This window comes from Mustelus asterias, chromosome 5 (assembly GCF_964213995.1).
Source record: "Mustelus asterias chromosome 5, sMusAst1.hap1.1, whole genome shotgun sequence".
NCBI lineage: Eukaryota > Metazoa > Chordata > Chondrichthyes > Carcharhiniformes > Triakidae > Mustelus > Mustelus asterias.
In genome coordinates, this window is record NC_135805.1 from 5,392,606 (window position 1) to 5,419,041 (window position 26,436).

The following is a 26,436-nucleotide window of genomic DNA, read 5'->3' on the forward strand; positions in this document are numbered from 1 at the left end:
GTGTCTGGGATATTATTAAATGGGGTTTTGTTTATTTGTTGATCAGGACTCCATGCAGTGTCTGGGATATTATGACCTTTTGTATTGCTGGAGGAAGAATGATTGACAAGTCAGGTGACAGGAGTTATTTCATTTTCAGTTTTAGATTGCTGGCTGCTGTGTTAGTTTAGAAGGTGTTTGGATATCAGACTGAAAAGAAGTGTTTCTTTCTCTCTCCCTGGTATTGTAAATTCTGCTGGCGAGTTGGAAGCAGGTCTTCTTGCCTTCCTGAAGTGAAAATTCTGCTGTTCGTGGTTCGCTAGCTAGCAACGAGAGTCTGTCTCTCCCAAGTGTTTTGGGAAGTTGTTCTGACTTCCAGCTTGTCTGTGTGTGTGTCATGATGTGGAGATGCCGGCGTTGGACTGGGGTAAACACAGTAAGAAGTCTCACAACCGCAGGTTAAAGTCCAACAGGTTTATTTGGTAGAGTTGTTGAGGTTTATACAATATCATGGTTGTTTTTTTCTTTTTTTGTAGTTGGTAAAAGTTTTGCAGAATGTTAACTGTATTCTTAAATCAACTTTGCTTAGAAACATAGAAGAAACATAGAAAAACTACAGCAGAAAACAGGCCCTTCGGCCCCAAAAGTTGTGCCGAACATATCCCTACCTTTTAGGCCTACCTATAACCCTCCATCCTATTAAGTCCCATGTACTCATCCAGGAGTCTCTTAAAAGACCCTATTGAGTTTGCCTCCACCACCACTGACGGCAGCCGATTCCACTCGCCCACCACCCTCTGTGTGAAAAACTTCCCCCTAACATTTCCCTTGTACCTACCCCCCAGCACCTTAAACATGTGTCCTCTCGTAGCAGCCATTTCCACCCTGGGAAAAAGCCTCTGAGAGTCCACTTGATCTATGCCTCTCAACATCTTATATACCTCTATTAGCTCTCCTCTCATCCTACGTCTCTCCAAGGAGAAAAGACCGAGCTCCCTCAGCCTATCCTCATAAGGCATGCCACTCAATCCAGGCAACATCCTTGTAAATCTCCTCTGCACCCTTTCAATCTTTTCCACATCCTTCCTGTAATGAGGCGACCAGAACTGAGCACAGTACTCCAAGTGGGGTCTGACGAGGGTCTTATATAGCTGCATAGTTTGATAGAAGCTCCCTAGTGGGTCATTTGAATCATACCTGAAGTGAAACATCTCATGCTTACCCGAGCCAAATTCAAATTGCAGAACTTATGATCCAGGCGTATTTCATAAAACACTTTGGAGTTTCTGACCTGAATTATAACAATTGGAGGCTCTTTGCAGAATTAAAATCTATTTTTCTTGATTGATTTAGGATTATTGGACTCAAAGACAGTGAGTAGTGAGCATATTTGTGTTTTCTGTTCGGGTGTTGTATTCAGGTTTAAATAGGGAGTGCCTTGTGGAATAGTGGCTCTTTCAGAGGCTAAGAAGTTCCTGGGAGTGGAAGAAGTCATGTAGGGTGGTTTAAAAAAGGTGACCAAAACAAAGCTTTTGGAATTGGCATAAATGTTGCAGTTGACATTACCTGACAGTGTAAGGAATGGGGAGCAGGGCGGGGTGGGGGTGGAGGGGTAAATGTGGCGATAGCTCAGCATTTAAAATTGCCAGAAACGCAGTCAGAATCATTGGAAATGACTAGAGTTCAATTACAAATAAAACAGCTTCAACATGAAAAAGAATGAAAGCAGCTTGAATTTGAAATAAAGGAAAGAAAGGAACAAAAAGCACAAGAAATGAAACTGCTTTAAACTGTTTGATGAAACTGGTTTGAGCTTTAGAGCCGTGGGGTTATGCTGCAACTGTACAGGACCTTGGTGAGACCACATTTGGAATATTGTGTGCAGTTCTGGTCACCTCACTATAAGAAGGATGTGGAAGCATCGGAAAGAGTGCAAAGGAGATTTACCAGGATGTTGCCTGGTTTGGAGGGTAGGTCTTATGAGGAAAGGTTGAGGGAGCTAGGGCTGTTCTCTTTAGAGCGGAAGAGGATGAGAGGCGACTTAATAGAGGTTTATAAGATGATGAGGGGGATAGATAGAGTGGACGTTCAGAGACTATTTCCTCGATTGGATGTAGCTGTTTCTAGGGGGCATAACTATAAGGTTCATGGTGGGAGATATAGGAAGGATGTCTGAGGAAGGTTCTTTACTCAGAGAGTGGTTGGGGTGTGGAATGGACTGCCTAATTTGATCGTGGAGTCGGACACTTTAGGAACTTTCAAGCGGTTATTGGATAGGCACATGGAGCACACCATAGTGATAGGGAATGGGATAGCTTGATCTTGGTTTCGGACAAAGCTTGGCACAACATTGAGGGCCAAAGGGCCTGTACTGTGCTGTACTGTTCTATGTTCTATGCTTGAATTACAGTTCAGGGAAAAAGAAAGAGAAAGGATAGCCCCAGCAGAGCAAAAGAAGAGAGGAAAGGGAAAAAGAATTTTTGATTTGATTTATTATTGTCACATGTAAGTGAAAATAATTTAAGAGAACACATACAGTGAAAATTATTGTTTCTTGTGCACTATACAGACAAAGCATAGCCGTTCATAGAGAAGCAAAGAAGAGTGTGCAGAATGTAGTGTTACAGTCATGGCTAGGTTATAGAGAAAGATCAAGTTAATGCAAGGTAGGTCCATTCAAAAGTCTGATGGCAGCAGGGAAGAAGCTGTTCTTGAGTTGGTTGGTGCGTGACCTCAGACTTTTGTATCTTTTTCCCAACGGAAGAAGGTGGAAGACAGAATGTCCGGGGTACGTGGGGTCCTTAATTCTGCTGGCTGCTTTGCCGAGGCAGCGGGAAGTGTAGACAGAGTCAATGGATGGGAGGCTGGTTTGAGTGATGGATTGGGCTACATTCACGACCTTTTGTAGTTTCTTGCAGTATTGGGCAGAGCAGGGGCCATACCAAGCTGTGATACAATCAAAAAGAATGCTTTTTATGGTGCATCGGTAAAAGTTGGTGAGAGTCGTAGCTGACTTGCCAAATTTTCTTAGTCTGAGAAAGTAGAGGCATTAGTGGGCTTCCTTAACTATAGTGTTGGCATGGAGCGGAAGGGCAGAGGTGGGGGGGGTGGGGGGGTGGGGTGGTGGAACCAGCACAGGTTATTGGTGATCTAGACACCTAAAAACTTGAAGCTCTCGACCATTTCTACTTAGTCCCCATTGATGTAGACAGGGGAACGTTCTCCACTACGCTTGAATGGCCTTGGACCATATACACGGTAGACAATGACGTCAAGCAGCATGCAACATTGATTTGATGCAAGCTCTGCAATTTTGAAGCTCAATGCTCCAGCTAACATCTTCTCTTCACCTCACACATTTACTAGCAGCAAGAATCTCCCAGTGGCAGTATTCAAAAGGATCAAGAACTATTTGCTGGCTTATTTAGTTGCTTCAATTCTACAAGTGTTTGGTACTTTCTATAATAGCAACTACTAAATTCTACAATTTTGCAACTACAATAAATAAGTTGCAAAGATCTACTTGGTGTGATACTGAAGGAGATTTTGCTGATTTCAAGAGAATCAGAAGGCAGAACATAACGGAGGTTAACATCTGGTATCTTGGTAGATGTTATAATGCCTTTGTTCTAGCAATCTACTATGTCAACTGCATATACCACAACAAACCAAAATATGGTGACTGAGTGACAAGGACTATCCACTGATGACATAGCTGATGACTTGGGGTTATAAAGCTTGTCCACTATCTACAAGGCACAAGTCAGGAGTGTAATGAAATACTCCCCACCTGCCTGAATGGGTGCAGCTCCAACAACATTCAAAAAGCTTGACATCATCCAGGAGAAATCAACCAGCTTGATTGGCACCACATCCACAAACATCCACTCCCTCCACCACCAACAGTAGCAGCAGTTAAGTTTATTTATTAGTGTCACAAGTAGGCTTATATTAACACTGCAATGAAGTTACTGTGAAAATCCCCTAGTTGCCACATTCCAGCACCTGTTCAGGTGTACGGAGGGAAAATTTAGCATGGCCAATGCACCTAACTTACATGTCTTTTGGACTGTGGGAGCACCGGAGCACCCAAAGGAAACCCATGCAGACATGGGGAGAACATGCAGACTCCTCACAGTCCCTGGAGCTGTGAGGCAGCAGTGCTAACATCTGTGCCACCGTGTGTACTATCTACAACATGTCATCGATGAAGACGAACATCTCGCCAAGGCCATCCCCACACCCCCACTTCTTGCCTTCAAACAACCGCGCAACCTCAAACAGACCATTGTCCGCAGCAAACTACCCAGCCTTCAGGAGAACAGTGATCACGACACCACACAACCCTGCCACAGAAATCTCTGCAAGACGTGCCGGATCATCGACATGGATGCCACCATCTCACGTGAGAACACCATCCACCAGGTACATGGTACGTACTCTTGCGACTCGGCCAACGTTGTCTACCTGATACGCTGCAGGAAAGGATGTCCCGAGGTATGGTACATTGGCGAGACCATGCAGACGCTACGATAACGGATGAATGGACACCGCTCGACAATCACCAGGCAGGAATGTTCCCTTCTTGTCGGTGGACACTTCAGCAGTCAAGGGCATTCAGCCCCTGATCTTTGGGTAAGCATTCTCCAAGGCGGCCTTCACAATACACAACGCAGAATCGCTGAGCAGAGACTGATAACCAAGTTCCGCACACATGAGGACGGCCCCAACCAGGATCTTGGGTTCATGTCACACTACCTGTAATCCCCACGATTTGCCTGGGCTTGCAAAATCTCACTCACTGTCCTGGCTGGAGACAATTCACACCTCTTTAACCCGTGCTTAACCCTCTCTCCACTCGCATTGTCTGTACCTGTAAAGACTTGATTACCTGTTAAGACTCGCATTCCAACCATTATCTTGTAATTGAGTCTGTGAATATGCCCTGTTTGTGAACCGAACTCTTCACTCACCTGATGAAGGGGCAATGCTCCGAAAGCTCATGCTACCAAATAAACGTGTTGGACTTTAACCTGGTGTTGTGAGACTACTTACTGTGCCTACCCCAGTCCAACGCCAGCAACTCCACATCCATCTACAAGATACATTGCAGTAATTCACCAAACATCCTTAGACAGTGCCTTCCAAATCCACAACCACTTCCATCTAGAAGGACAGAGGGCAGCACAAACATGGAAACAGCACCACTTCAAGTTCCCCTCCAAGCCAGTCACCATTCTGACACTGTGGGTCAACCCACAGCACATGGACTGCAGCGTTTCAAGAAGGCAGATCACCATCACCTTCTCAAGGGCAACTAGGAATGGCCAATAAATGCTGATGTGGAGATGCCGGCGTTGGACTGGGGTGAACACGGTAAGAAGAACAGAACGGATTACTGCAAAGAAGTGTACCGACAACTGAACAACGAAGAACACTACAGACAGTTACCCGCAGATCCGACCAAAGAACACACCCGTCAACTCAACACTCTGATCAAAACCTTTGATCCGGACCTTCAAAACACCCTCCGTGCTCTCATCCCACGTACTCCCTGCGTTGGAGATCTCTACTGCCTCCCAAAGATACACAAGGCAAACACACCCGGCCATCCCATCGTTTCAGGCAATGGAACCCTGTGCGAGAACCTCTCCGGCTATGTCAAGGGCATCTTGAAACCCATTGTACAAAGGACCCCCAGCTTTTGTCGCGACACTACAGACTTCCTACAGAAACTCGGCACACATGGAGCAGTTGAACCAGGAGCACTCCTCGTCACAATGGATGTCTCGGCACTCTACACCAGCATCCCCCACGATGATGGCATTGCTGCAACGGCCTCAGTACTCAATGCCGTCAACTGCCAGTTTCCAGATGCAATTTTACAACTCATCCGCTTCATCCTGGACCACAATGTCTTCACCTTCAACAACCAGTTCTTCATCCAGACACACGGAACAGCCATGGGGACCAAATTCGCACCTCAATATGCCAACATCTTCATGCACAGGTTCGAACAAGACTTCTTCACCGCACAGGACCTTCAGCCGATGCTATACACTAGATACATCGATGACATTTTCTTCCTTTGGAGTCATGGTGAGCAATCACTGAAACAACTATATGATGACATCAACAAGTTCCATCCCACCATCAGACTCACCATGGACTACTCTCCGGAATCGGTTGCATTCTTGGACACACGCATCTCCATTAAGGACGGTCACCTCAGCACCTCACTGTACCGCAAGCCCACGGATAACCTCATGATGCTCCACTTCTCCAGCTTCCACCCTAAACACGTTAATAAGAACATAAGAACATAAGAAATAGGAGCAGGAGTAGGCCATCTAGCCCCTCGAGCCTGCCCCGCCATTCAATAAGATCATGGCTGATCTGACGTGGATCAGTACCACTTACCCGCCTGATCCCCATAACCCTTAATTCCCTTACCGATCAGGAATCCATCCATCCGCGCTTTAAACATATTCAGCGAGGTAGCCTCCACCACCTCAGTGGGCAGAGAATTCCAGAGATTCACCACCCTCTGGGAGAAGAAGTTCCTCCTCAACTCTGTCTTAAACCGACCCCCCTTTATTTTGAGGCTGTGTCCTCTAGTTTTAACTTCCTTACTAAGTGGAAAGAATCTCTCCGCCTCCACCCTATCCAGCCCCCGCATTATCTTATAAGTCTCCATAAGATCCCCCCTCATCCTTCTAAACTCCAACGAGTACAAACCCAATCTCCTCAGCCTCTCCTCATAATCCAAACCCCTCATCTCCGGTATCAACCTGGTGAACCTTCTCTGCACTCCCTCCAATGCCAATATATCCTTCCTCATATAAGGGGACCAATACTGCACACAGTATTCCAGCTGCGGCCTCACCAATGCCCTGTACAGGTGCATCAAGACATCCCTGCTTTTATATTCTATCCCCCTCGCGATATAGGCCAACATCCCATTTGCCTTCTTGATCACCTGTTGTACCTGCAGACTGGGCTTTTGCGTCTCATGCACAAGGACCCCCAGGTCCCTTTGCACGGTAGCATGTTTTAATTTGTTTCCATTGAGATAGTAATCCCATTTGTTATTATTTCCTCCAAAGTGTATAACCTCGCATTTATCAACGTTATACTCCATTTGCCATATCCTCGCCCACTCACTCAGCCTGTCCAAATCTCTCTGCAGATCTTCTCCGTCCTCCACACGATTCACTTTTCCACTTATCTTTGTGTCGTCTGCAAACTTCGTTACCCTACACTCCGTCCCCTCCTCCAGATCATCTATATAAATGGTAAATAGTTGCGGCCCGAGTACCGATCCCTGCGGCACGCCACTAGTTACCTTCCTCCAACCGGAAAAACACCCATTTATTCCGACTCTTTGCTTCCTGTCGGATAGCCAGTCCCCAATCCACTTTAACACACTACCCCCAACTCCGTGTGCCCTAATCTTCTTCAGTAGCCTTTTATGGGGCACCTTATCAAACGCCTTTTGGAAATCCAAAAACACCGCATCCACCGGTTCTCCTCCATCAACCGCCCTAGTCACATCTTCATAAAAATCCAACATGTTCGTCAAGCACGACTTTCCCCTCATGAATCCATGCTGCGTCTGATTGATCGAACCATTTCTATCCAGATGCCCTGCTATCTCCTCTTTAATAATGGATTCCAGCATTTTCCCTACTACAGACGTTAAGCTGACCGGCCTATAGTTACCCGCCTTTTGTCTCCTTCCTTTTTTAAACAGCGGCGTAACATTAGCCGTTTTCCAATCAACCGGCACTACCCCAGAATGCAACGAGTTTTGATAAATAATCACTAACGCATCCACTATTACCTCTGACATTTCTTTCAATACCCTGGGATGCATTCCATCCGGACCCGGGGACTTATCCACCTTCAGTCCCATTAGTCTACCCAGCACTGCCTCTCTGGTAACATTAATGGTATTAAGTATTTCTCCTGCTGCCAACCCTCTATCGTTAATATTTGGCAAACTATTTGTGTCCTCCACCGTGAAGACCGACACAAAAAACTTATTTAAAGACTCAGCCATATCCTCATTTCCCACTAAAGAAGCCATCCCCTACGGACAAGCCCTCCGAATACACAGGATCTGCACAGATGAGGAGGATCGCAACAGACACCTCCAGACGCTGAAAGATGCCCTCATAAGAACAGGATATGGCGCTCGACTCATCGATCAACAGTTCCGATGCGCCACAGCGAAAAACCGCACCGACCTCCTCAGAAGACAAACACGGGATACGGTGGACAGAGTACCCTTCGTCGTCCAGTACTTCTCTGGAGCGGAGAAGCTACGGCATCTCCTCCAGAGCCTTCAACATGTCATTGATGAAGACGAATATCTCGCCAAGGCCATCCCCACACCCCCACTTCTTGCCTTCAAACAACCACGCAACCTCAAACAGCCCATTGTCCGCAGCAAACTACCCAGCCTTCAGGAGAACAGTGACCACGACACCACACAACCCTGCCACAGCAACCTCTGCAAGACGTGCCGGATCATCGACACGGATGCCATCATCTCACGTGAGAACACCATCTACCAGGTACACGGTACCTACTCTTGCAACTCGGCCAACATTGTCTACCTGATACGCTGCAGGAAAGGATGTCCCGAGGCATGGTACATTGGGGAAACCATGCAGATGCTACGACAACGGATGAATGAACACCGCTCGACAATCACCAGGCAAGACTGTTCTCTTCCTGTGGGGGAGCACTTCAGCAGTCACGGGCATTCAGCCTTGGATCTTCAGGTAAACGTTCTCCAAGGCGGCCTTCACGACACACGACAGCGCAGAGTCGCTGAGCAGAAACTGATAGCCAAGTTCCGCACACATGAGGACGGCCTAAACCGGGATGTTGGATTTATGTCACATTATCAGTAATCCGAACAGCTTGCCTCCTGGGCTTGTCGAATCTCACTAGCTGTTCTGTCTGGAGACAATACACCTCTCTTTAACCTGTGTTTAATGTTCTCTCCACCCACATTGTCTGTACCTTTAAGACCTGGCTGGTTGTAGGATTCGCATTCTAATCAGTATTCTGCAACTTGATTTTGTCTGTTTGCACTGTTTGAGAGCACATTTCCACTCCATCTGACGAAGGAGCAGTGCTCCGAAAGCTTATGCTATTTGCTACCAAATAAACCTGTTGGACTTTAACCTGGTGTTGTGAGACTTCTTACAATAAATGCTGGCCAGCCAACGACGCCTATGTTCCACATATTAATTTTTTAAAAAACCCACACGTGCATATGCATGTCAAGAAGCCACATGAAATGTGACAGAGCATAGCACAGGAGTGCTGAAACAATAGTGCCATCTGCCTGGACTGCTTGAGGACCCCCACATTACTCAGTAGAGTACAGCAAGTGTCAAGATTTATGGTAATTTTTGATGCTGCATATCCCCAAGATCATGAGGGCACTCCCCTTGCCACCAGCTGTATGAGGAGTAACTGAGGAACAGGCATGGAGGAGGTGAGAAAGTGCTCCCGAATCTCTGATCGGCAAGATTGACATGAACTTTGATTGAAGTAAGCGGATTAACATCAATATTAAAACAACAAGTGTTATGGAAGGCTTTGCTGTCAAGATTGATACATGAAGACTGGCTCCTGCACGGACATGCTGAAGACGAGTGGAACTTGGCTTGTAGCCTCCAGGTCTAAGGGGGTGCTCTCACAACTCTGCCAGGCATTGAGAAGCTATCATCTTGTTTCAAACACACATTGTTGTCGAGGGAAGGGGGAGTTTACTTCAGTTACCGGCTTGGTCTTTAATGTAAGGTTTAATTTACAGCCTTTCAACAATACAAAATGCGGCTAATGTCTGAAATCTGAAATAAAAATAAAACAATTAAAGCGCATCTCCACCTGAAACTTTCACTCAGCCTGGCTCACCAGATGTTGCCTGAGTATTTCCAGCATTGTTTTTGCTTTTAATTATTTCAGTGTCAGTCATGTTAAAACTGTGAAGAATTGTTAAGGAGGGAAGGATCGATATTGGAGCACCCTATATTTAAAACCCGGCCCTTTCCATGGCCAGAATCATCATTTTAATTATTTTGCTATTGGTGAAGGCTGCCAATCAACTCCAAATCATGTCTGGAGAAATGTACCGCAAGAATCCGAACTTCCTGAGTGCCAGAGAAACCAAACTTTCACTGTCCAGGAATGATTAGTGCCTATTCTCTGCTTCATCCACTGTCACTTTCCAGTGTAATTTCAGACCGACACGGCAGTCTACATTTGAGTCACATTCTGTGCACAGACATTCGCCTGATCTGTCCATTCTTGGTTGCAAATTAATCTCTCACTGAGCATGAGGCAGTTGTAAGGCTTGGTATTTAGTCCATTTCCAACAGGGACGACCAAAACCCTGGCTGATTTTTATGATCACTAACCACTCGATATTAGTATTAATTGTAACAGTACCTTAGCTGAGCTCAACTAACTGGACCAAGTGCGATGAATATTGGTACTTTTCGGGGCCACACTAGGGCTATTTTTCTCAAGGATCCATCAATGAAATATGACATTTTTAAAGAAAAAAAATTGAAAAACGTTAGCCTATTTTAAAAGAACATCTTCAAAACAATTCTAACTTTTGAACGAAGACGGTGCCTTTATTAAACTTGTTGTTGTGCTTGTTGTGTCCACTTTATAAAGACTGTTCCGATGGTGTGCTTGTTGCCTTATTTAGCTCATGTATTATTTCTTCTTTCCCAGGTGTTCCTTGATGCTGTGGCTTCTGTCTTGATATGGCTGACTTCCTGGCTGAATTATGTGACACCAACCCTTCTAACCCATTTCCAGTGTGGGACAATGGTCATGTTGGGTATTGCTTCACTCAACTAGTCCTTAATGTGGTACCACACATTGCTCTGGCTTTTGCCAGTGCCTGCTACCTTAACACCCCTCGGTATGTGAGTCCCACACCTATGCTATTATATCAAGTTACAACCTCCAAGTATGGAGATCTTTGTACTGATTTGATGAGCTTGTTAATGTTCAGAGAATCTCAGGGTAAATTCAGGGGCCAGGGTGCCTGGTGCTGAAATATAGAATTGTTGCCTGGATAGAACTAGCAAGTGTGAGCATTAATTTTGAGGTTATAAGTAAGGCTGACGTCACACTAAAACCCTATACTTTGATCTTTGCCTCTGTTTTTTCCATCCACTGCTCTCACTTGGGTGAGGAACAAAGACACTTCTTAGGCTTCATGAGCACTGGTTCTCTCTGTCTATGATACCTCGGTTAGGTGGCCATTATTTGTGTGAAACCTGGCACTGTGCTAACAGGGTATTCACGTGTGGGAGGAGTTTCACATTTGAATCCCATCCTTCCCTCACTTGCTGACCACATCAACACATGTTCCAGTGAGGCAATTGTTGCTCATTAATCAAGAGCTGTAGATGATTTCTGCATAACTCTTACAACACTGTGCATTTATCTTTTAAGGACCGTAGATATAAGATTACACACACAAGAAATAGAAGCAGAAGTAGGCCACCAAGCCATTCAATACGATCGTGGTTGATCTAAGCCGGCCTCAACTCCTTTTCTGTGCCATGTTCCCTTAGCCCGCTATTCCTCAATCTATCAAATATTTATCCACCTCCACTTTGAATATTTCTAATGATCCAGCCTCCACTACCCATTGGGGCAGAGAATTCCAGAGATTCACCACCCTCTGCGAGAATAAATTTCTGTGCACCTCAGTTTTAAATGACCGGCCCTTTACCTTGTAGCGATGTCCCCTTGTTCAAGACTCTCCCACAAGTGAAAACATCTCATCATCTACCCTGTCAAGCGCCCTCAGGATCTTATATGTTTGAATAAGATCACTCCTCACTCTTCTAAACTTCAAGGAATACAGACCCAGACTATTTAGTCTCTCTTTATAGAAGAACCCTCTTATCCCAGGAATTAGCCTGGTGAATCTCCTTTGGACTGCCTCCAATGTTACTATATCCTTTTTTAGGTAAGGGGACAAAAACTGTACACAGTATTCCAGGTGAGGCCTCACCAACACCCTGTACAATTGCAACAAAACCTCCCTATTTTAAACTCCAACGCCTTTGCAAAAAAGGCCAAAATGCTGTTTGCCTTCAGAATTACATGTTGGACCTACCTGCTAACTTCTTGTGATTCATGCACTAGAACACCTAGATCCCTCTGTACTTCACTCACCTGCAGTCTCTCTCCATTTAGATAATAATCTGCCTTGTAATTCCTCCTATCGAAGTGCATGACTTCACACTTTGCCACATTATACTCCATTTGCCAGGTTTTCACCCAGTCACCCAATCGGCATGGTGGCACAGTGGCTAGCATTGCTGTCTCACAGCCCCAGGGACCCGGGTTCAATTCCGGCCTTGGGTGATTATGCGGAGTTTGCATGTTCTTCCTGTTTCCTCCAAGTGCTCCAGTTTCCTCCCGCAGTCCAAAGATGAGCAGGTTAGGTGCATTGGCCATGTTAAATTTCCCCTTAGTGTTCAAAGATGTGTAGGTTAGGTGGATTAGCCATGCATAGGGTTATAGGGATAGGGCAGAGGGAAGGCCTGAATGGGATGCTTTGTCCGAGAGTTGGTGCAGACCCGATGGGTCGGATGAGATTCTATAGCTTATTTGCATTTTGGGGGTAGTGTAAAAGATGCTTTGTGGCACCTGAATGCTATACCTGAATTTGGAGTGCTCGTTACTGACGTTGATGTCCAAAACTTTCCTAAGTACTAATATCGCTTTCATCACAAAAATAAAATAATTAAAATTTTCTTAAATTTGACTTTTTCTTGCAGATCCCGCTGGCAGACTTTCACCTGGAGCTGGGAATGCAGGATTATCATCTCTTTTGTTCAGGTGGCTCTTTTCCTCATTGATGTGGTAGCAATCATCTTTTTTCCGAATTTGCAAACTGTGTGGTTGGAGGTGTTGGTGGACTGTGTTGCTGTGATAGCCTGGCTAGTACATGGATTGGCAGTGAGTGCGCTCAGCAAGTCTCAGTATGGACGCTCGGTGGGTCCAGTAATACTGCCTTTCTTTGCAGTCCTGCCTGCCCCAGCATTCATTATCAATCTGATAGCTGATTGCCAGATTGGGCAGGTCACATCTTCAGATTACTTTTCGAGTTGGCTGAGATTCATTTTGACTTGTGCAGGATTAACTTTGCTTCTTGCTTATCTGGTTGTGCTAGTTGCCTCCCAACCTGGAAGAGATGAAATAAACCCCGAACAGGAGCCATTGTTGCAGGGTGGGACTGCAGGACTTGAAGGAGAGATTGTGGCTGAAGATGGGGCAAGCTGGGTCTCTCACCTCTTCTACTTCTGGATGAACCCCATCATGAAACGTGGCTACAATTTGCAGATTACCCAGCCCAATGATGTCTACCAGCTGCCACCAAAACTTAGGACCCACAACATAGAAGAACATTTTCAGAAATGCTTGCGGAAGTGTGTGATGGAGAAGGCATTGAGAGAGGAAAAGAAACAGCACAAACCAGAATCTGACAGTAGTCAGAGAATCCGCAGAAATTTGTGGGGTGGCCAACAGAAATCCGAGGAGACCCAGAAAGAGGCCACGTCTACAAACATGGACAAGGAAGTGCATATTCTCTCCGTTTTGCATAAAGCCTTTGGCTGTCGTTATTACTGCCTTGGGCTGTTAAAATTTGTAGGCAGCATGTTGGGTTTTTCGGGGCCTCTGCTTTTAAACTTGATGGTCTCTTTCATGGAGTCTGGCACTCAGCAAATAACCAAGGGCATCTGGTACACACTGGGCCTCTTTCTGAGTGCTTTTGTGGGTGCCATCCTTCTCAACCAGTTCAACTACCGAGTCATGATGGTCGGTCTGATGGTCCGGTCAGCTATAATATCTGCCATTTACCGCAAAGCTCTACATGTCAACATTACCACTCTATCCAAGTTTTCTGTGGGTGAAATTGTCAACTTCATGAGCGTTGACACAGACCGGATAGTGAACTTCTTTCCCAGTTTCCATGAGGTGTGGAGCCTACCCTTTCAGTTTAGTATCACTCTCTACCTTCTGTACCAGCAGATTGGTGTGACTTTCCTAGGGGGCCTTGTGGTAGGGTTACTGCTAGTGCCATTAAACAAGGTCATCGCCAACATAATCATGGAAAATAACAGGAAACTGCTAGGACACAAGGACTCCAGAGTCAGGGTAAGCATTAAATATAATTACATTGAATTCATAGCAGAGAAGCAGGCCATTATGTCCAACTACTTTATGTCAACCCAACATCACCTAACTCTTTTAGCATATCATTCTATTTCTTTCTCTTTTGTTTCTTTAACTTCTCTTTACATGTATCTTATGCTATTTTATTTGGTACTGGGTTCCGCACTCTAACTGAATATGAATTCCCTGTTCGATTTCTTGATGACTATCTTCTCTTTTCTAATTTTTGACTTTTCCACAAATACCAAACATTTCCTCTGCCTCACCCCTGACAAAGCTCCTGGTACTCTCTTTTCAAACTGTTCAGTCTCTCCTACTGTATATGGCCTCTCAGTTCTGATATTGTTCTTGGAAGTCACTTTTGCAACTTCTTCAATGTCCCACTAATATCTTGTGATATGGAAACCATTACTCCTATGTGTGCTCTAACCAAAGTTCCATTTCAAGTTTCACATAACCTCTTTGTTCTCAATTTTATTCCTCTAGAAATGAACTCCAGAACTTAGCGTTTTAGGCCTCGTTGACTCATATTGCTTCTTTTCGTGATTTGCAAATCTATACCTCTAAATCCTTTGCTCCTCGATCCCATTTAGAATCTTACGTAGAAAGGAGTTAATGGCCATCTTGTTTTACCCACCAAAATGCATCACTGCACATTTATCGATGTTGAAATTAATTTGCCAATAACTTGTTCTTTCTTTAAGTTTATGAACAACTTGTACTTTTTTGCGTTTTCCTCATATTAACTATATCCCCCAATTTGATATCTTCCGCAAGTTTTGAAATTGTAGTTCTGATTCTGAAGTCGAGATCATTCGTATAAATAATGAACAACAATGAGCCGAATCTTCTTCTGCCTGTCTAAATAACTACCCCTAAACCTAGTTCTCTGATTTCTGCTTGGCAACTAGCTTGCTATCCAGGGACTTGTTTTCTGTGTCTGAATGTTCTGACCTTAGCCATAAGCCTACTGTGTGCTACCTCATCAGTGGCCATTTGAAAACCTCTGTGTGTTACATATTCTGCATTCCCCTTATCTTTTCTTCTTCAAAGTCTCACAATAACTGTATCAAATGCAGCAAGACCTGGACAATATCCAGGCTCGGGCTGACAAGTGACAAGTAATATTCGCGCCACACAAGTGTCAGGCAATGACCATTTCCAACAATTCCTATACTCAATTCCTTCACCCCGACCAATGAAGGCCAGCATGCCATTATTTGAACCCATGTCCCCAAACATTAGTCTGGGTCTCTGGATTACTGGTCCAGCATGCCATACGCCTTCTTGACCACCTTGTCCACCTGAGCTGCCACCTTCAGGGAACTGTGGATCTGTACGCCTAGATCCCTCTGTATGCTAATATTTCTAAGGCTCTACCATTTACTGTATAGAGTCATAGAGGTTTACAGCATGGAAACAGGCCCTTCGGCTCAACTTGTCCATGCCGCCCTTTTTTTTAAACCCCTAAGCTAATCCCAATTGCCCGCATTTGGCCCATATCTCTCTATACCCATCGTACCCATGTAACTATCTAAATGCTTTTTAAAAGACAAAATTGTACACACCACTACTACTACCTCTGGCAGCTTTATACTTTCCTTCTGCAGTAGACCTTCCAAAACGCATCACCTCACATTTGTCCGGATTAAATTCCATCTGCCATTTTTCGGCCCAGATCTCCAGCTGCTTTACATCCTGCTGTATCCTCTGACTATCCTCCTCACTATCCGCTATTCCCCCAATTTTTGTATCACCTGGAAATTTACGAATCAGACCACTGACATTTGTCTTCAAATCATTTATATATTACAAACAACAGAGGCCCCAGCACTGATCCCTGTGGAACATTGCTCATGATGTGGAGATGCCGGCGTTGGACTGGGGTAAACACAGTAAGAAGTTTAACAACACCAGGTTAAAGTCCAACAGGTTTATTTGGTAGCAAAAGCCACACTCATCACAGACCTCCAGTTAAAAAAGTACCCTTCCAATGCTACTCTCTGATTTCTATGCCCCAGCCAGTTTTGTATCCATCTTACCAGCTCACCTCGGATCCCATTTGACTTCACCTTCTGTATCAGCCTGCCATGAGGAATCTTATTGAAGGCTTTACTAAAGTCCATGTACACAACATCCACTGCCCTGCCCTGGTCAATTTTTCTTGTCACTTTCTCAAAGAACTCAATCAAGTTTGTGAGACACGACCTCCCCTTCACAAAACCATGCTGCCTATCGCTAATCAACCTATTCTCTTCCAGATGTGAGTACATCCTGTCCCTAAGAATCTTCTCCAATAATTTCCCCACCACTGATGTAAGGCTCACAGGCCTGTAATTCCCTGGATTGTCCCTTTTGCCCTTCTTAAACAGAGGAACAATGCTAGCTACTCTCCAATCCTCTGGTACCTCTCCCGTGGCTAAGGAGAATACAAAGATTTTGACCAAGGCCTTAGCAATTTCTTCCCTCGCCTCTCAGTATCCTGGGATAGACCCTAACTGGCCCTGGGGACTTGTCCACCTTAATGTTTTTCCAATACCTCCTCCCTTTTTATCTCACCATGTCCTAGAATGTCAGCATCCTCCTTTCTACACTCTCCATCCACCACATCTTCCTCCTTTGTGAATACTGATACAAAGTACTCGTTAAGGACCTCGCTCACTTCATCTGGCTCCACACACACATTCCCTGCACTGTCCTTAATTGAACCTATCCTTTCCTTTAGCAAAGTTTTGTGTATTAGTCACAAGTAGGCTTACATTCACACTGTAATGAAGTTACTGTGAAAACCCCTTCGTCGCCTGTTCGGGTACACCGAGGGAGAATTTAGCATGGCCAATTCACTTAACTTTCTTATCTTTGGACTGTGGGAGGAAACCGGAGCACTCGGAGGAAACCCACACAGATATGGGGAGAACGTGCAAACTTCACACAGACAGTGACCCAAGCCGGGAATTGAACCCGGTCCCTGGCGTTGAGGCAACAGTGCTAACCAGTGTGCCACCCCAGTAACTACCCTCCTTTCTACACTCACCATCCACCTCATCCTTCTCTTTTGTGAATACTTCACTGGCCTGATCTGGCTCCACGCACAAATTCCCTCCACTGTTCTTGAGTGGACCTACCCTTTCCCTAGCTACCCTCTTCCTCCTTATGTCCACATAAAAAGCGTTGGGATTCTCTTTAATCCTGCCTGCCAAGGACATTTCATGGCCCCATTTTGCCCTCCTAAGTCCCTGTTTAAGCTCTTTCCTGCTTTCTTTGTATTCCTCAAGAGCCTTATCTATTTTCAATTTCCTGAAATTTATCTATGCCTCCTTTTTCTTTTTCACTAAGCTCACAATCTCTTGTCATCCAGGGTTTCCGAATCTTGCCATCTTTATCCTTCATTTTTACAGGGACATACTTGTTTGAATTGCTAACAACTGACTTTTAAAAGACTCCCACATATTGGATGTGGATTTACCCTCCAACAGTCGCCCCCAATCTACATTCCCTCGCTCCTGCCTAATACTGTCGTTAGCCTTCCCCTAGTTTAGTACTTTCATTCTGGGACTATTTCTATCCTTGTCTACAAATATCTTGAAACTTATAGAATTGTGATAACTGTTCCCAAAATGGTCCCCCACTGAGACACCAATCACCTGTCCCGGGTTCGTTTCCCAGAACCAGGTCTCAAATAGCCCCTTCTCGAGTTGGACTATCTACATATTGCCTCAAGAAGCAACCTTAGACACACTGAACAAACTCTGCTCTGGCATTAAAGAAATCCCAGTCTATGTTGGGGAAGTTAAAATCGCCCATTACAACATCCCTTTTGTTTTTACATCTTCCCATAATCTGCTGACATATCAGTTCCTCCACTTCATGCTGGCTGTTGGGAGGTCTGTAGTACAACCCCAGCAGTGTGATTGCACCGCTCCTGTTCCTGAGCTCTACCCATATGGCCTCACTGCATGATCCCACCAACGTGTTCTCTCTCTGTATAGCTGTGACATTCTCCCTAATCAGTAAAGCAACACCCCCACCTCTATTGTCACCCTCTCTATCTCACCTGAAGCATCAAAATCCTGGAATGCTAAGCTGCCAGTCCTGCCCTTCTTTCATCCAAGTCTCCGTAATTGCCACAACATCATAGTTCCATGTGGTAATCCAAGATTTAAATTCATCCACCTTCCCTGTCATACTCCTTTGTGTTAAAGCAATCACACCTCAGACTATCTGTCCTGTTATGTTTTGGACACTCTCCCTGTGTTTCATTTTCCCCCTTAGCCTTACTGGACCCATTCACTGAGTTCCCCGCAGTCTCTATACTGTGCTCCTTTTTCATTTTTGTCTTTGGTTTCTCTACCTTCCACTCTTCCCCTTCCTGCCTTTTGTTTCTATCCCCACTTTACTTCCTTCTGACTCCTGCATCAGTTCCCATCCCCCTGCCATATTAGCTTAAACCCTCCCCAACAGCATTAGCAAACATTCCCCGTAGGACATTGGTTCCAGTCCTGCCCAGGTGCAAATCATCCGATTTGTACAGTTCCCACCTCCCCCAGAACCAGTTCCAATGTCCAGGAATTTGAATCCCTCCTTCTTGCCGTGAGAGATTTGTACCTGAGTTGCCAGGTTACTCTGGGTCTCTGGATTACTTGTATACCACCGCCTCCCTTAAATTTGGAGCTGATTACCGTACAATCTACTCCAGATGTGGCGTCACCAAAGCCCTGTGGTAAGAATTCTTTATTCTAATTCTCTGCCAACATGCCATTGGTCTCCCTAATTGCTTGTTGTACTTGCATGCTTATCTTGTGTTCCTTATATGAGCATACCCAATTCTCTTTGAACATCCACACTTACAAGTTTCTTATGTTTAAAAATATTAGAATCATAGAGTCATAAAAGTGTACAGAACAGAAAAAGGCACTTCAGCCCATTGCATCTGCACTGGTCGAAGACAAACTACCCAACTATTCTAATACCATTTTCCAGCACTTGACCCATAGCCTTATATGCCTTGACATCACAAGTGCACATCAAATTACTTCTTAAATGTTGTGAGGGTCTCTGCCTCCACCACGGGGCGGCACGGTGGCACAGTGGTTAGCACTGTTGCCTCACAGCACCAGGGACCCGGGTTCAATTCTGGCCTCGGGTCACTGTCTGTGTGGAGTTTGCACATTCTTCCCGTGTCTGTGTGGGTTTCCTCCGGGTGCTCCGGTTTCCTCCCACAGTCCAAAGATGTGCGGGTTAGGTTGATTGGCCATGCTAAATTGACCCTAGTGTCAGGGGGATTAGCAGGATAAATGTGTGGAATACCACTCTGTCAGGCAGTGAATTCCAGACTCCCACCACCCTTTGGCTGATAAAGGTTTTCCTCACAGTCCCTCGAAACCTCCTGCCCCTTACCTTAAATCTATGCCTTCTGATCATTGATCTCTCTCCCAAGGGGAAAAGCTTTTTCCTGACCACTCAACCTATGCCCTTCATCATTTTATACATTCTTCTATTCTTTCAACCAAAATTAATAACTTCACATCTCCTTACATTATAACCCACCTGCCATCTTCTTGCTCACTCACTTAACCTGACTACATCGCTTTGCAGCCTCTTGGTATCCTCCGCACAGCTTACCTTCCCACCTCACTTTGTATCATCAACAAAGCTAGATTCATGACACACTAAGCGAGGAGCTTCTATGTTAAGCTCTGTGTTCCCTGTGCACTGTGGGACGTGAGACCTTGTAATGAAATCCTGTTGCTATGCTGTTGGCAAATGAGGAAAGGGGAGCTTCTCTTTTATGCTGCTAACATGAAGTGATGAGTCTATTCCTTGATTTACCTGGTAAATGTTCCCTGGGGCTTGGTCCCATTTTCTGCTTTACCTGCTAACTTCAATCTTTCATTAATCTTCCAGCTGGTGTCTGAGATTCTTTCTGGAATGCGAGTAATAAAGTTCTACACCTGGGAGAACCATTTCATCAATAAGGTTGCTAACTACAGGGAAAAGGAGCTGGGCCGCCTTAGAGTCATCAAGTATCTTGATGCAGTTTGTGTTTACATGTGGGCTGCACTTCCTGTAGTGATCTCCATTCTTACCTTTGTCACGTACGCTTTGCTCGGGCACCAGCTAACTGCTGCCAAGGTCAGTGATTTATTTCTTGGGTAACTCTTTGATTTTATTTGACGCTTTCTCCCACCTTTGTTCCTAATGCTGGGGCCTATTTCAGTCATGATGTGGAAATGCCGGTGTTGGACTGGGGTAAACACAGTAAGAAGTCTAACAACACCAGGTTAAAGTCCAACAGGTTTATTTGGTAGCAAACGCCACTAGCTTTCGGAGCTAGTGGCGTTTGCTACCAAATAAACCTGTTGGACTTTAACCTGGTGTTGTTAGCCTATTTCAGTTACAGTTATAGTGGGAGGCCAGTATACTGCATTCGGTGTGGGATGTGGGAGTTCCTGGAGACGACTTGCCTCCCGGAAGTCCATATCTGTGCCAGATGTGTGGAACTGCATCTCCTGAAGGATCGTGTAAGGGAGCTGGAGCTGAGGCTCGATGAACTCAGTTTAGTTAGGGAAAATGAGAGAGTAATAGATAAAAGTTATAGTCAGGTAGTGACACCAGGGTCTCGGAAGGAAGACACATGGGTCACAGTTAGGAGGGGTAATAGTCAGAAGGGTGATGTGCCAGAAAGTACCCCAGTGGCAGTCTCCCATACAAGAAAGGGATGGGCAACAGATGGGAGAAGGGAAGGGAGTGAGCAGTCTGTCGAGGGATCCCCTGTGGTTGTCCCCCTCCAAAATAGGTATATTGTTTTGGATTCTGTGGAGGGGGATGACCCTCCAGGGGTAAGCCACGAGGACCAGATCGCCTCCACAGAGACAGGCTCAGGGGTCCGGAAGGGAAAGAAGGGGTTTAGGAGAGCGATAGTTGTGGGAGACGCAATGGTTAGAGGCACGGACAGGCGGTTCTGTGGGAGTGAACGAGAATCTGCCTCCCTGGTGCCGGGGTACTGGATGTCTCCGAGAGGGTAGGAAGCATATTTAAAAAGGAAGGTAGTCAAACGGATGTGATTGTACACATTGGGGGAAATGATGTAGGTAGGAAGAGCAGGGGGGTCATACGAGAGAAATTCAGGGAGTTGGGTGCTAGGCTAAAAAGTAAGGCCTCCAGGGTAGCAATCTCTGGACTGCTCCTGGTGTCTAGTGCAAGTGAGGCTCGGAACAGGGAGATTCTACAGTTGAACGCGTGGCTAAAGGACTGGTGCAAGAGGGAGGGTTTTAAATTCATAGATAACTGGGAAATCTTCAAGTCAGGATGGCAACTGTACAGAAAGGATGGGTTACACCTCAACTGGAAGGGAGCAAATATCCTGGCTGGGAGTTTTGCTTGAGTGTTTCGGCAGGATTTAAACTAGTGTGGCAGGGGGGTGGGGAACAAAACAGGAGGTCAGTAAATACTGAGGCTGGGGTTGAGCTGGGGGCCAGGGCAAGGCTAGCTAAGAAGAGGAGCACTCTGGAGGAGGATGACCTGAGTGGGCCTGGAGGTCTGGAGTGCATCTGCTTCAATGCGAGGAGCGTAACGGGTAAAACAGACGAACTTAGGGCCTTAATGCTTATGCGGAATTTGGATGTGGTTGCGGTGACGGAAACTTGGTTAAAAGAAGGACAGGACTGGCAGCTGAATATTCCGGGGTATAAGTGTTTTAGGCGAGACAGAGGAGGGGCTAAAAAAGGTGGGGGAGTAGCGATATTAGTTAAGGAGCATATTACCGCGGTGCAGAGGGTAGACAACTTAGAGGGGTCATGTACTGAGTCGCTGTGGGTGGAACTCAGAAACAGGAAGGGCGCAGTCACTATGCTGGGGGTGTACTACAGACCACCCAACAGCCCACGAGAAGTGGAGGAAAGGATATGTCAGGAGATTCTGGATAGGTGCAGAAAACATAGGGTTGTTGTAGTGGGGGACTTTAATTTCCCTGGCACAGACTGGAAAGTGCTTAGAGCTGGGGGTCTGGACGGGGAGGAATTTGTAAAATGCGTACTGGAAGGTTCTTTGGAACAGTATGTAGATAGCCCGACTAGAGAGGGGGCTATACTGGACCTAGTTCTGGGAAATGAGCCCGGTCAGGTCATCAAAGTTTCGGTAGGGGAACATGTGGCAAATAGTGACCACAACTCTGTTAACTTTAGGATAGTAATGGACAAGGATGAGTGCTGTCCTACGGGCAGGGTGCTAAATTGGGGGAAGGCTGACTATAGCCGGATTAGGCAGGAATTGGTGGATGTTGATTGGGAGAGGATGTTCGAGGGTAAGTCCGCGTCTGGCGTGTGGGAGTCTTTTAAGGAACTATTGATAAGGCTGCAGGATAGGCATGTGCCTGTAAAAAGGAAAGATAGGAAAGGTAGGATTCAAGAGCCGTGGATAACCAGGGAAATTGAGGATCTGATTAAAATGAAAAGGGAGGCGTACGTACGTTAAGTCTAGGCAACTGAAAACAGATGGAGCTCTGGAGGAATACAGAGAGAGTAGGAAAGAACTCAAACGGGGAGTTAGAAGGGCAAAAAGAGGTCACGAGATGTTCTTGGCAGGCAGGATTAAGGAGAATCCTAAGGCATTCTATTCATATGTTAGGAACAAAAGAGTTGTCAGGGAGAAAATCGGACCTCTCAGGGACAAAGGAGGGGAATTATGCTTAGAACCCAAGGGAATAGGGGAGATCCTAAATGAATACTTTGCATCGGTATTCACGAAGGAGAGGGGCGTGTTAACCGGGAGTGTCTCGGAGGGAGGTGTTGACCCGTTAGAGTAAATCTCCATTACAAGAGAGGAAGTGTTAGGTTTTTTTAGGGAACATTAAAACTGACAAAGCCCCAGGGCCTGATGGCATCTATCCTCGACTGCTCAGGGAGACGAGAGATGAAATTGCTGGGCCTCTGACGGAAATCTTTGTCGCCTCTTTGGACACGGGTGAGGTCCCTGAGGATTGGAGGATAGCGAATGTGGTCCCATTGTTTAAGAAGGGTGGCAGGGATAACCCAGGAAATTATAGGCCGGTGAGCTTGACGTCCGTGGTAGGGAAGTTGTTGGAGAGGATTCTTAGAGACAGGATGTATGTGCATTTAGAACAATCTCATTAGTGACAGACAGCATGGTTTTGTAAGAGGGAGGTCGTGCTTTACAAATTTGGTGGAGTTTTTTGAGGAAGTGACAAAAACGGTTGATGAAGGAAGGGCCGTGGATGTCGTCTATATGGATTTCAGTAAGGCATTTGACAATGTCCCACATGGCAGGTTGGTTAAGAAGGTTAAGGCTCATGGGATACAAGGAGAAGTGGCTAGATGGGTGGAGAACTGGCTTGGCCACAGGAGACAGAGGGTAGTGGTCGAAGGGTCTTTTTCCGGCTGGAGGTCTGTGACCAGTGGTGTTCCGCAGTGCTCTGTACTGGGACCTCTGCTATTTGTGATATATATAAATGATTTGGAAGAAGGTGTAACTGGTGTAATCAGCAAGTTTGCGGATGACACGAAGATGGCTGGACTTGCGGATAGCGAAGAGCATTGTCGGGCAATACAGCAGGATATAAATAGGCTGGAAAATTGGGCGGAGAGGTGGCAGATGGAGTTTAATCCGGATAAATGCGAAGTGATGCATTTTGGAAGAAATAATGTAGGGAGGAGTTATACAATAAATGGCAGAGTCATCAGGAGTATAGAAACACAGAGGGATCTAGGTGTGCAAGTCCACAAATCCTTGAAGGTGGCAACACAGGTGGAGAAGGTGGTGAAGAAGGCATATGGTATGCTTGCCTTTATAGGACGGGGTATAGAGTATAAAAGCTGGAGTCTGATGATGCAGCTGTATAGAACGCTGGTTAGGCCACATTTGGAGTACTGCGTCCAGTTCTGGTCGCCGCACTACCAGAAGGACGTGGAGGCGTTAGAGAGGGTGCAGAGAAGGTTTACCAGGATGTTGCCTGGTATGGAGGGTCTTAGCTATGAGGAGAGATTGGGTAGACTGGGGTTGTTCTCCTTGGAAAGACGGAGAATGAGGGGAGATCTAATAGAGGTATACAAGATTATGAAGGGTATAGATAGGGTGAACAGTGGGAAGCTTTTTCCCAGGTCGGAGGTGACGATCACGAGGGGTCACGGGCTCAAGCTGAGAGGGGCGAAGTATAACTCAGACATCAGAGGGACGTTTTTTACACAGAGGGTGGTGGGGGCCTGGAATGCGCTGCCAAGTAGGGTGGTGGAGGCAGGCACGCTGACATCATTTAAGACTTACCTGGATAGTCACATAAGCAGCCTGGGAATGGAGGGATACAAACGATTGGTCTAGTTGGACCAAGGAGCGGCACAGGCTTGGAGGGCCGAAGGGCCTGTTTCCTGTGCTGTACTGTTCTTTGTTCTTTGTAAAGTAGGTGGCCTAGCACAAGAAATCAATAATGCATTTAACTGGTATCCAGATGTAAATCATACCCATCAAACATTACTCTGCTTTCCTTTTGTAGAAATACGTACTCTTCATTTACAGAGACAGTTGTCAATTAAAATGGGTTAGAAACAAATATTTTTTACCTGATGACTAGACAGCATAACATCACGGAAGATAAATGAAGAGCCACTAATTGGTGACTAAGTGCTATTTTATAGAACTAGATGAGATGCGACTCCATTAATTGACTTTGCTTCTCTCTGAAATGGCATTTTAAATTACTCAGCTATATTCAAGAAGATAGCTTACCGCCACCTTCTCAAAGACATTTCGTGGTGCACAATGAAGGCTCACATCCTGTAAATAAATTAAAAATACAAGATGTAAAGATGCTGAGGAATGAAGATGTAGCATTAGAAAGACAAAGTAAGGTATGTGAGATTATAAGGAGTAGACTATTCAGCCTCAAGAGAGAAAAGGCTGGAAAATCTCAGCAGGTCTGGCAGCATCTGAAAGGAGAGAAAAGAGCTGACATTTCGAGTCCAGATGACCCTTTGTCAAAGCTAAAAGGCTTTTATTCAGCCTCAGGACTGCTCTACCATTTAATAAGATCATAGCTAATTTGATTATGCCCTTAACTCCACTTTCCTGCTTGTAGCCCATAACTCTTGATTCCCTTCTGGATCAAAAATCTATCCAACTCAGACACATCGATGCAGGGAGTTCCTCAGGGTAGTGTTCTAGGCCAAACCAGCTTGATCAGTGATCTTCCCTCCGTCATCAAGTCAGAAGTAAGGATGTTTGCTGATGATTATACAATGTTAACCATCATTTGCAGCTCTTCAGATACTGAAGCAGTCTGTGTCGATACACAGGACCATGTAACACAAGTGCTAGTCAATGACCATCTCCAACAAGAGATAATCTAACCAACTCCCCATAACATTATCATCGCTGAATCCTCCACTATCAAAATCCTGGGGGTTAGCATTGACCAGAAATTGAATTGGACTGGTCACTTAAAACCATAGCTACAAGAGCAGGTCAGATACCAGGAGAATATGGGGTTGGGGACTGTGAGGTGGGAAGCTGTGGAGGGAATGTCTCCACATGAGATAAGGTCAGTGACAGTCCTGGAATAAATGGCTTAATGTTCAATGGTGTCATTTTCTGGGGGAGGTAGGAAGAAGTGTTTGAGAGTTGGTGCTCAGCCTCTGCAAGGTAGAGGTTGGTATGCCCGACAACAGGAGCACCACCTTTGTCAGCAGGTTTGACTAGAAAGTCTGGGTTAGACCTGAGAGAATAGTTGAGGAAAAGGGAAGACATGTTGGGAGTGCTGTGGTGGTGGCAGGTTCAATTGAAACATTCAAGAGGCAATCTGAAAGGAAAGAACATTCAGGCTCACAGGGAGAAGGCAGGGGAATGGCATCAGGTGAGTAGCTCCTTTAGCACACCTGGGTCAAATAGCCTTCTCCTGTGTTGTAATCATTATATAATCCTAAAATCTCCTCTTTTCTCATTCCATCAGGATGACCATTTCACCGACTATCAGTTTGCAGATCTCACTTTTTTAAAGGGGGAACAAGCATTTAATTGTAAATTAAATTTAAAGGAACCTTATCAAATTAAATAAAAATTTGATTTTTTGTATCAATGATGCAGTCTTTTCCTTGCTGTCACGTCATGAAGGCCTCTAACTGAACACTGCATATTATCTCTACAAGAACACACAAGTGCAAACATAGCCATGGAAGAGAGCAAGGCCATCAGGCTGAGCAACCCACCTCACTTTTG

At 45.4% G+C, this 26,436-nt stretch overlaps 1 protein-coding gene across 1 annotated transcript in view; it reads left to right on the forward strand.

Annotated features, from left to right (window-relative positions):
* Positions 1-10,743: 10,743 nt before the first annotated feature.
* The window catches only part of LOC144493941 (ATP-binding cassette sub-family C member 10-like), a 101,730-nt gene continuing 86,037 nt past the window's right edge, over positions 10,744-26,436 (forward strand). Inside the window, exons 1-3 of the mRNA XM_078213517.1 lie at positions 10,744-10,936; positions 12,816-14,196; positions 20,119-20,346. Of these exons, the coding sequence (XP_078069643.1) occupies positions 10,776-10,936; positions 12,816-14,196; positions 20,119-20,346 (1,770 nt within the window). The 5' untranslated portion in view covers positions 10,744-10,775. The remainder of the gene's footprint in view (positions 10,937-12,815; positions 14,197-20,118; positions 20,347-26,436) is intronic.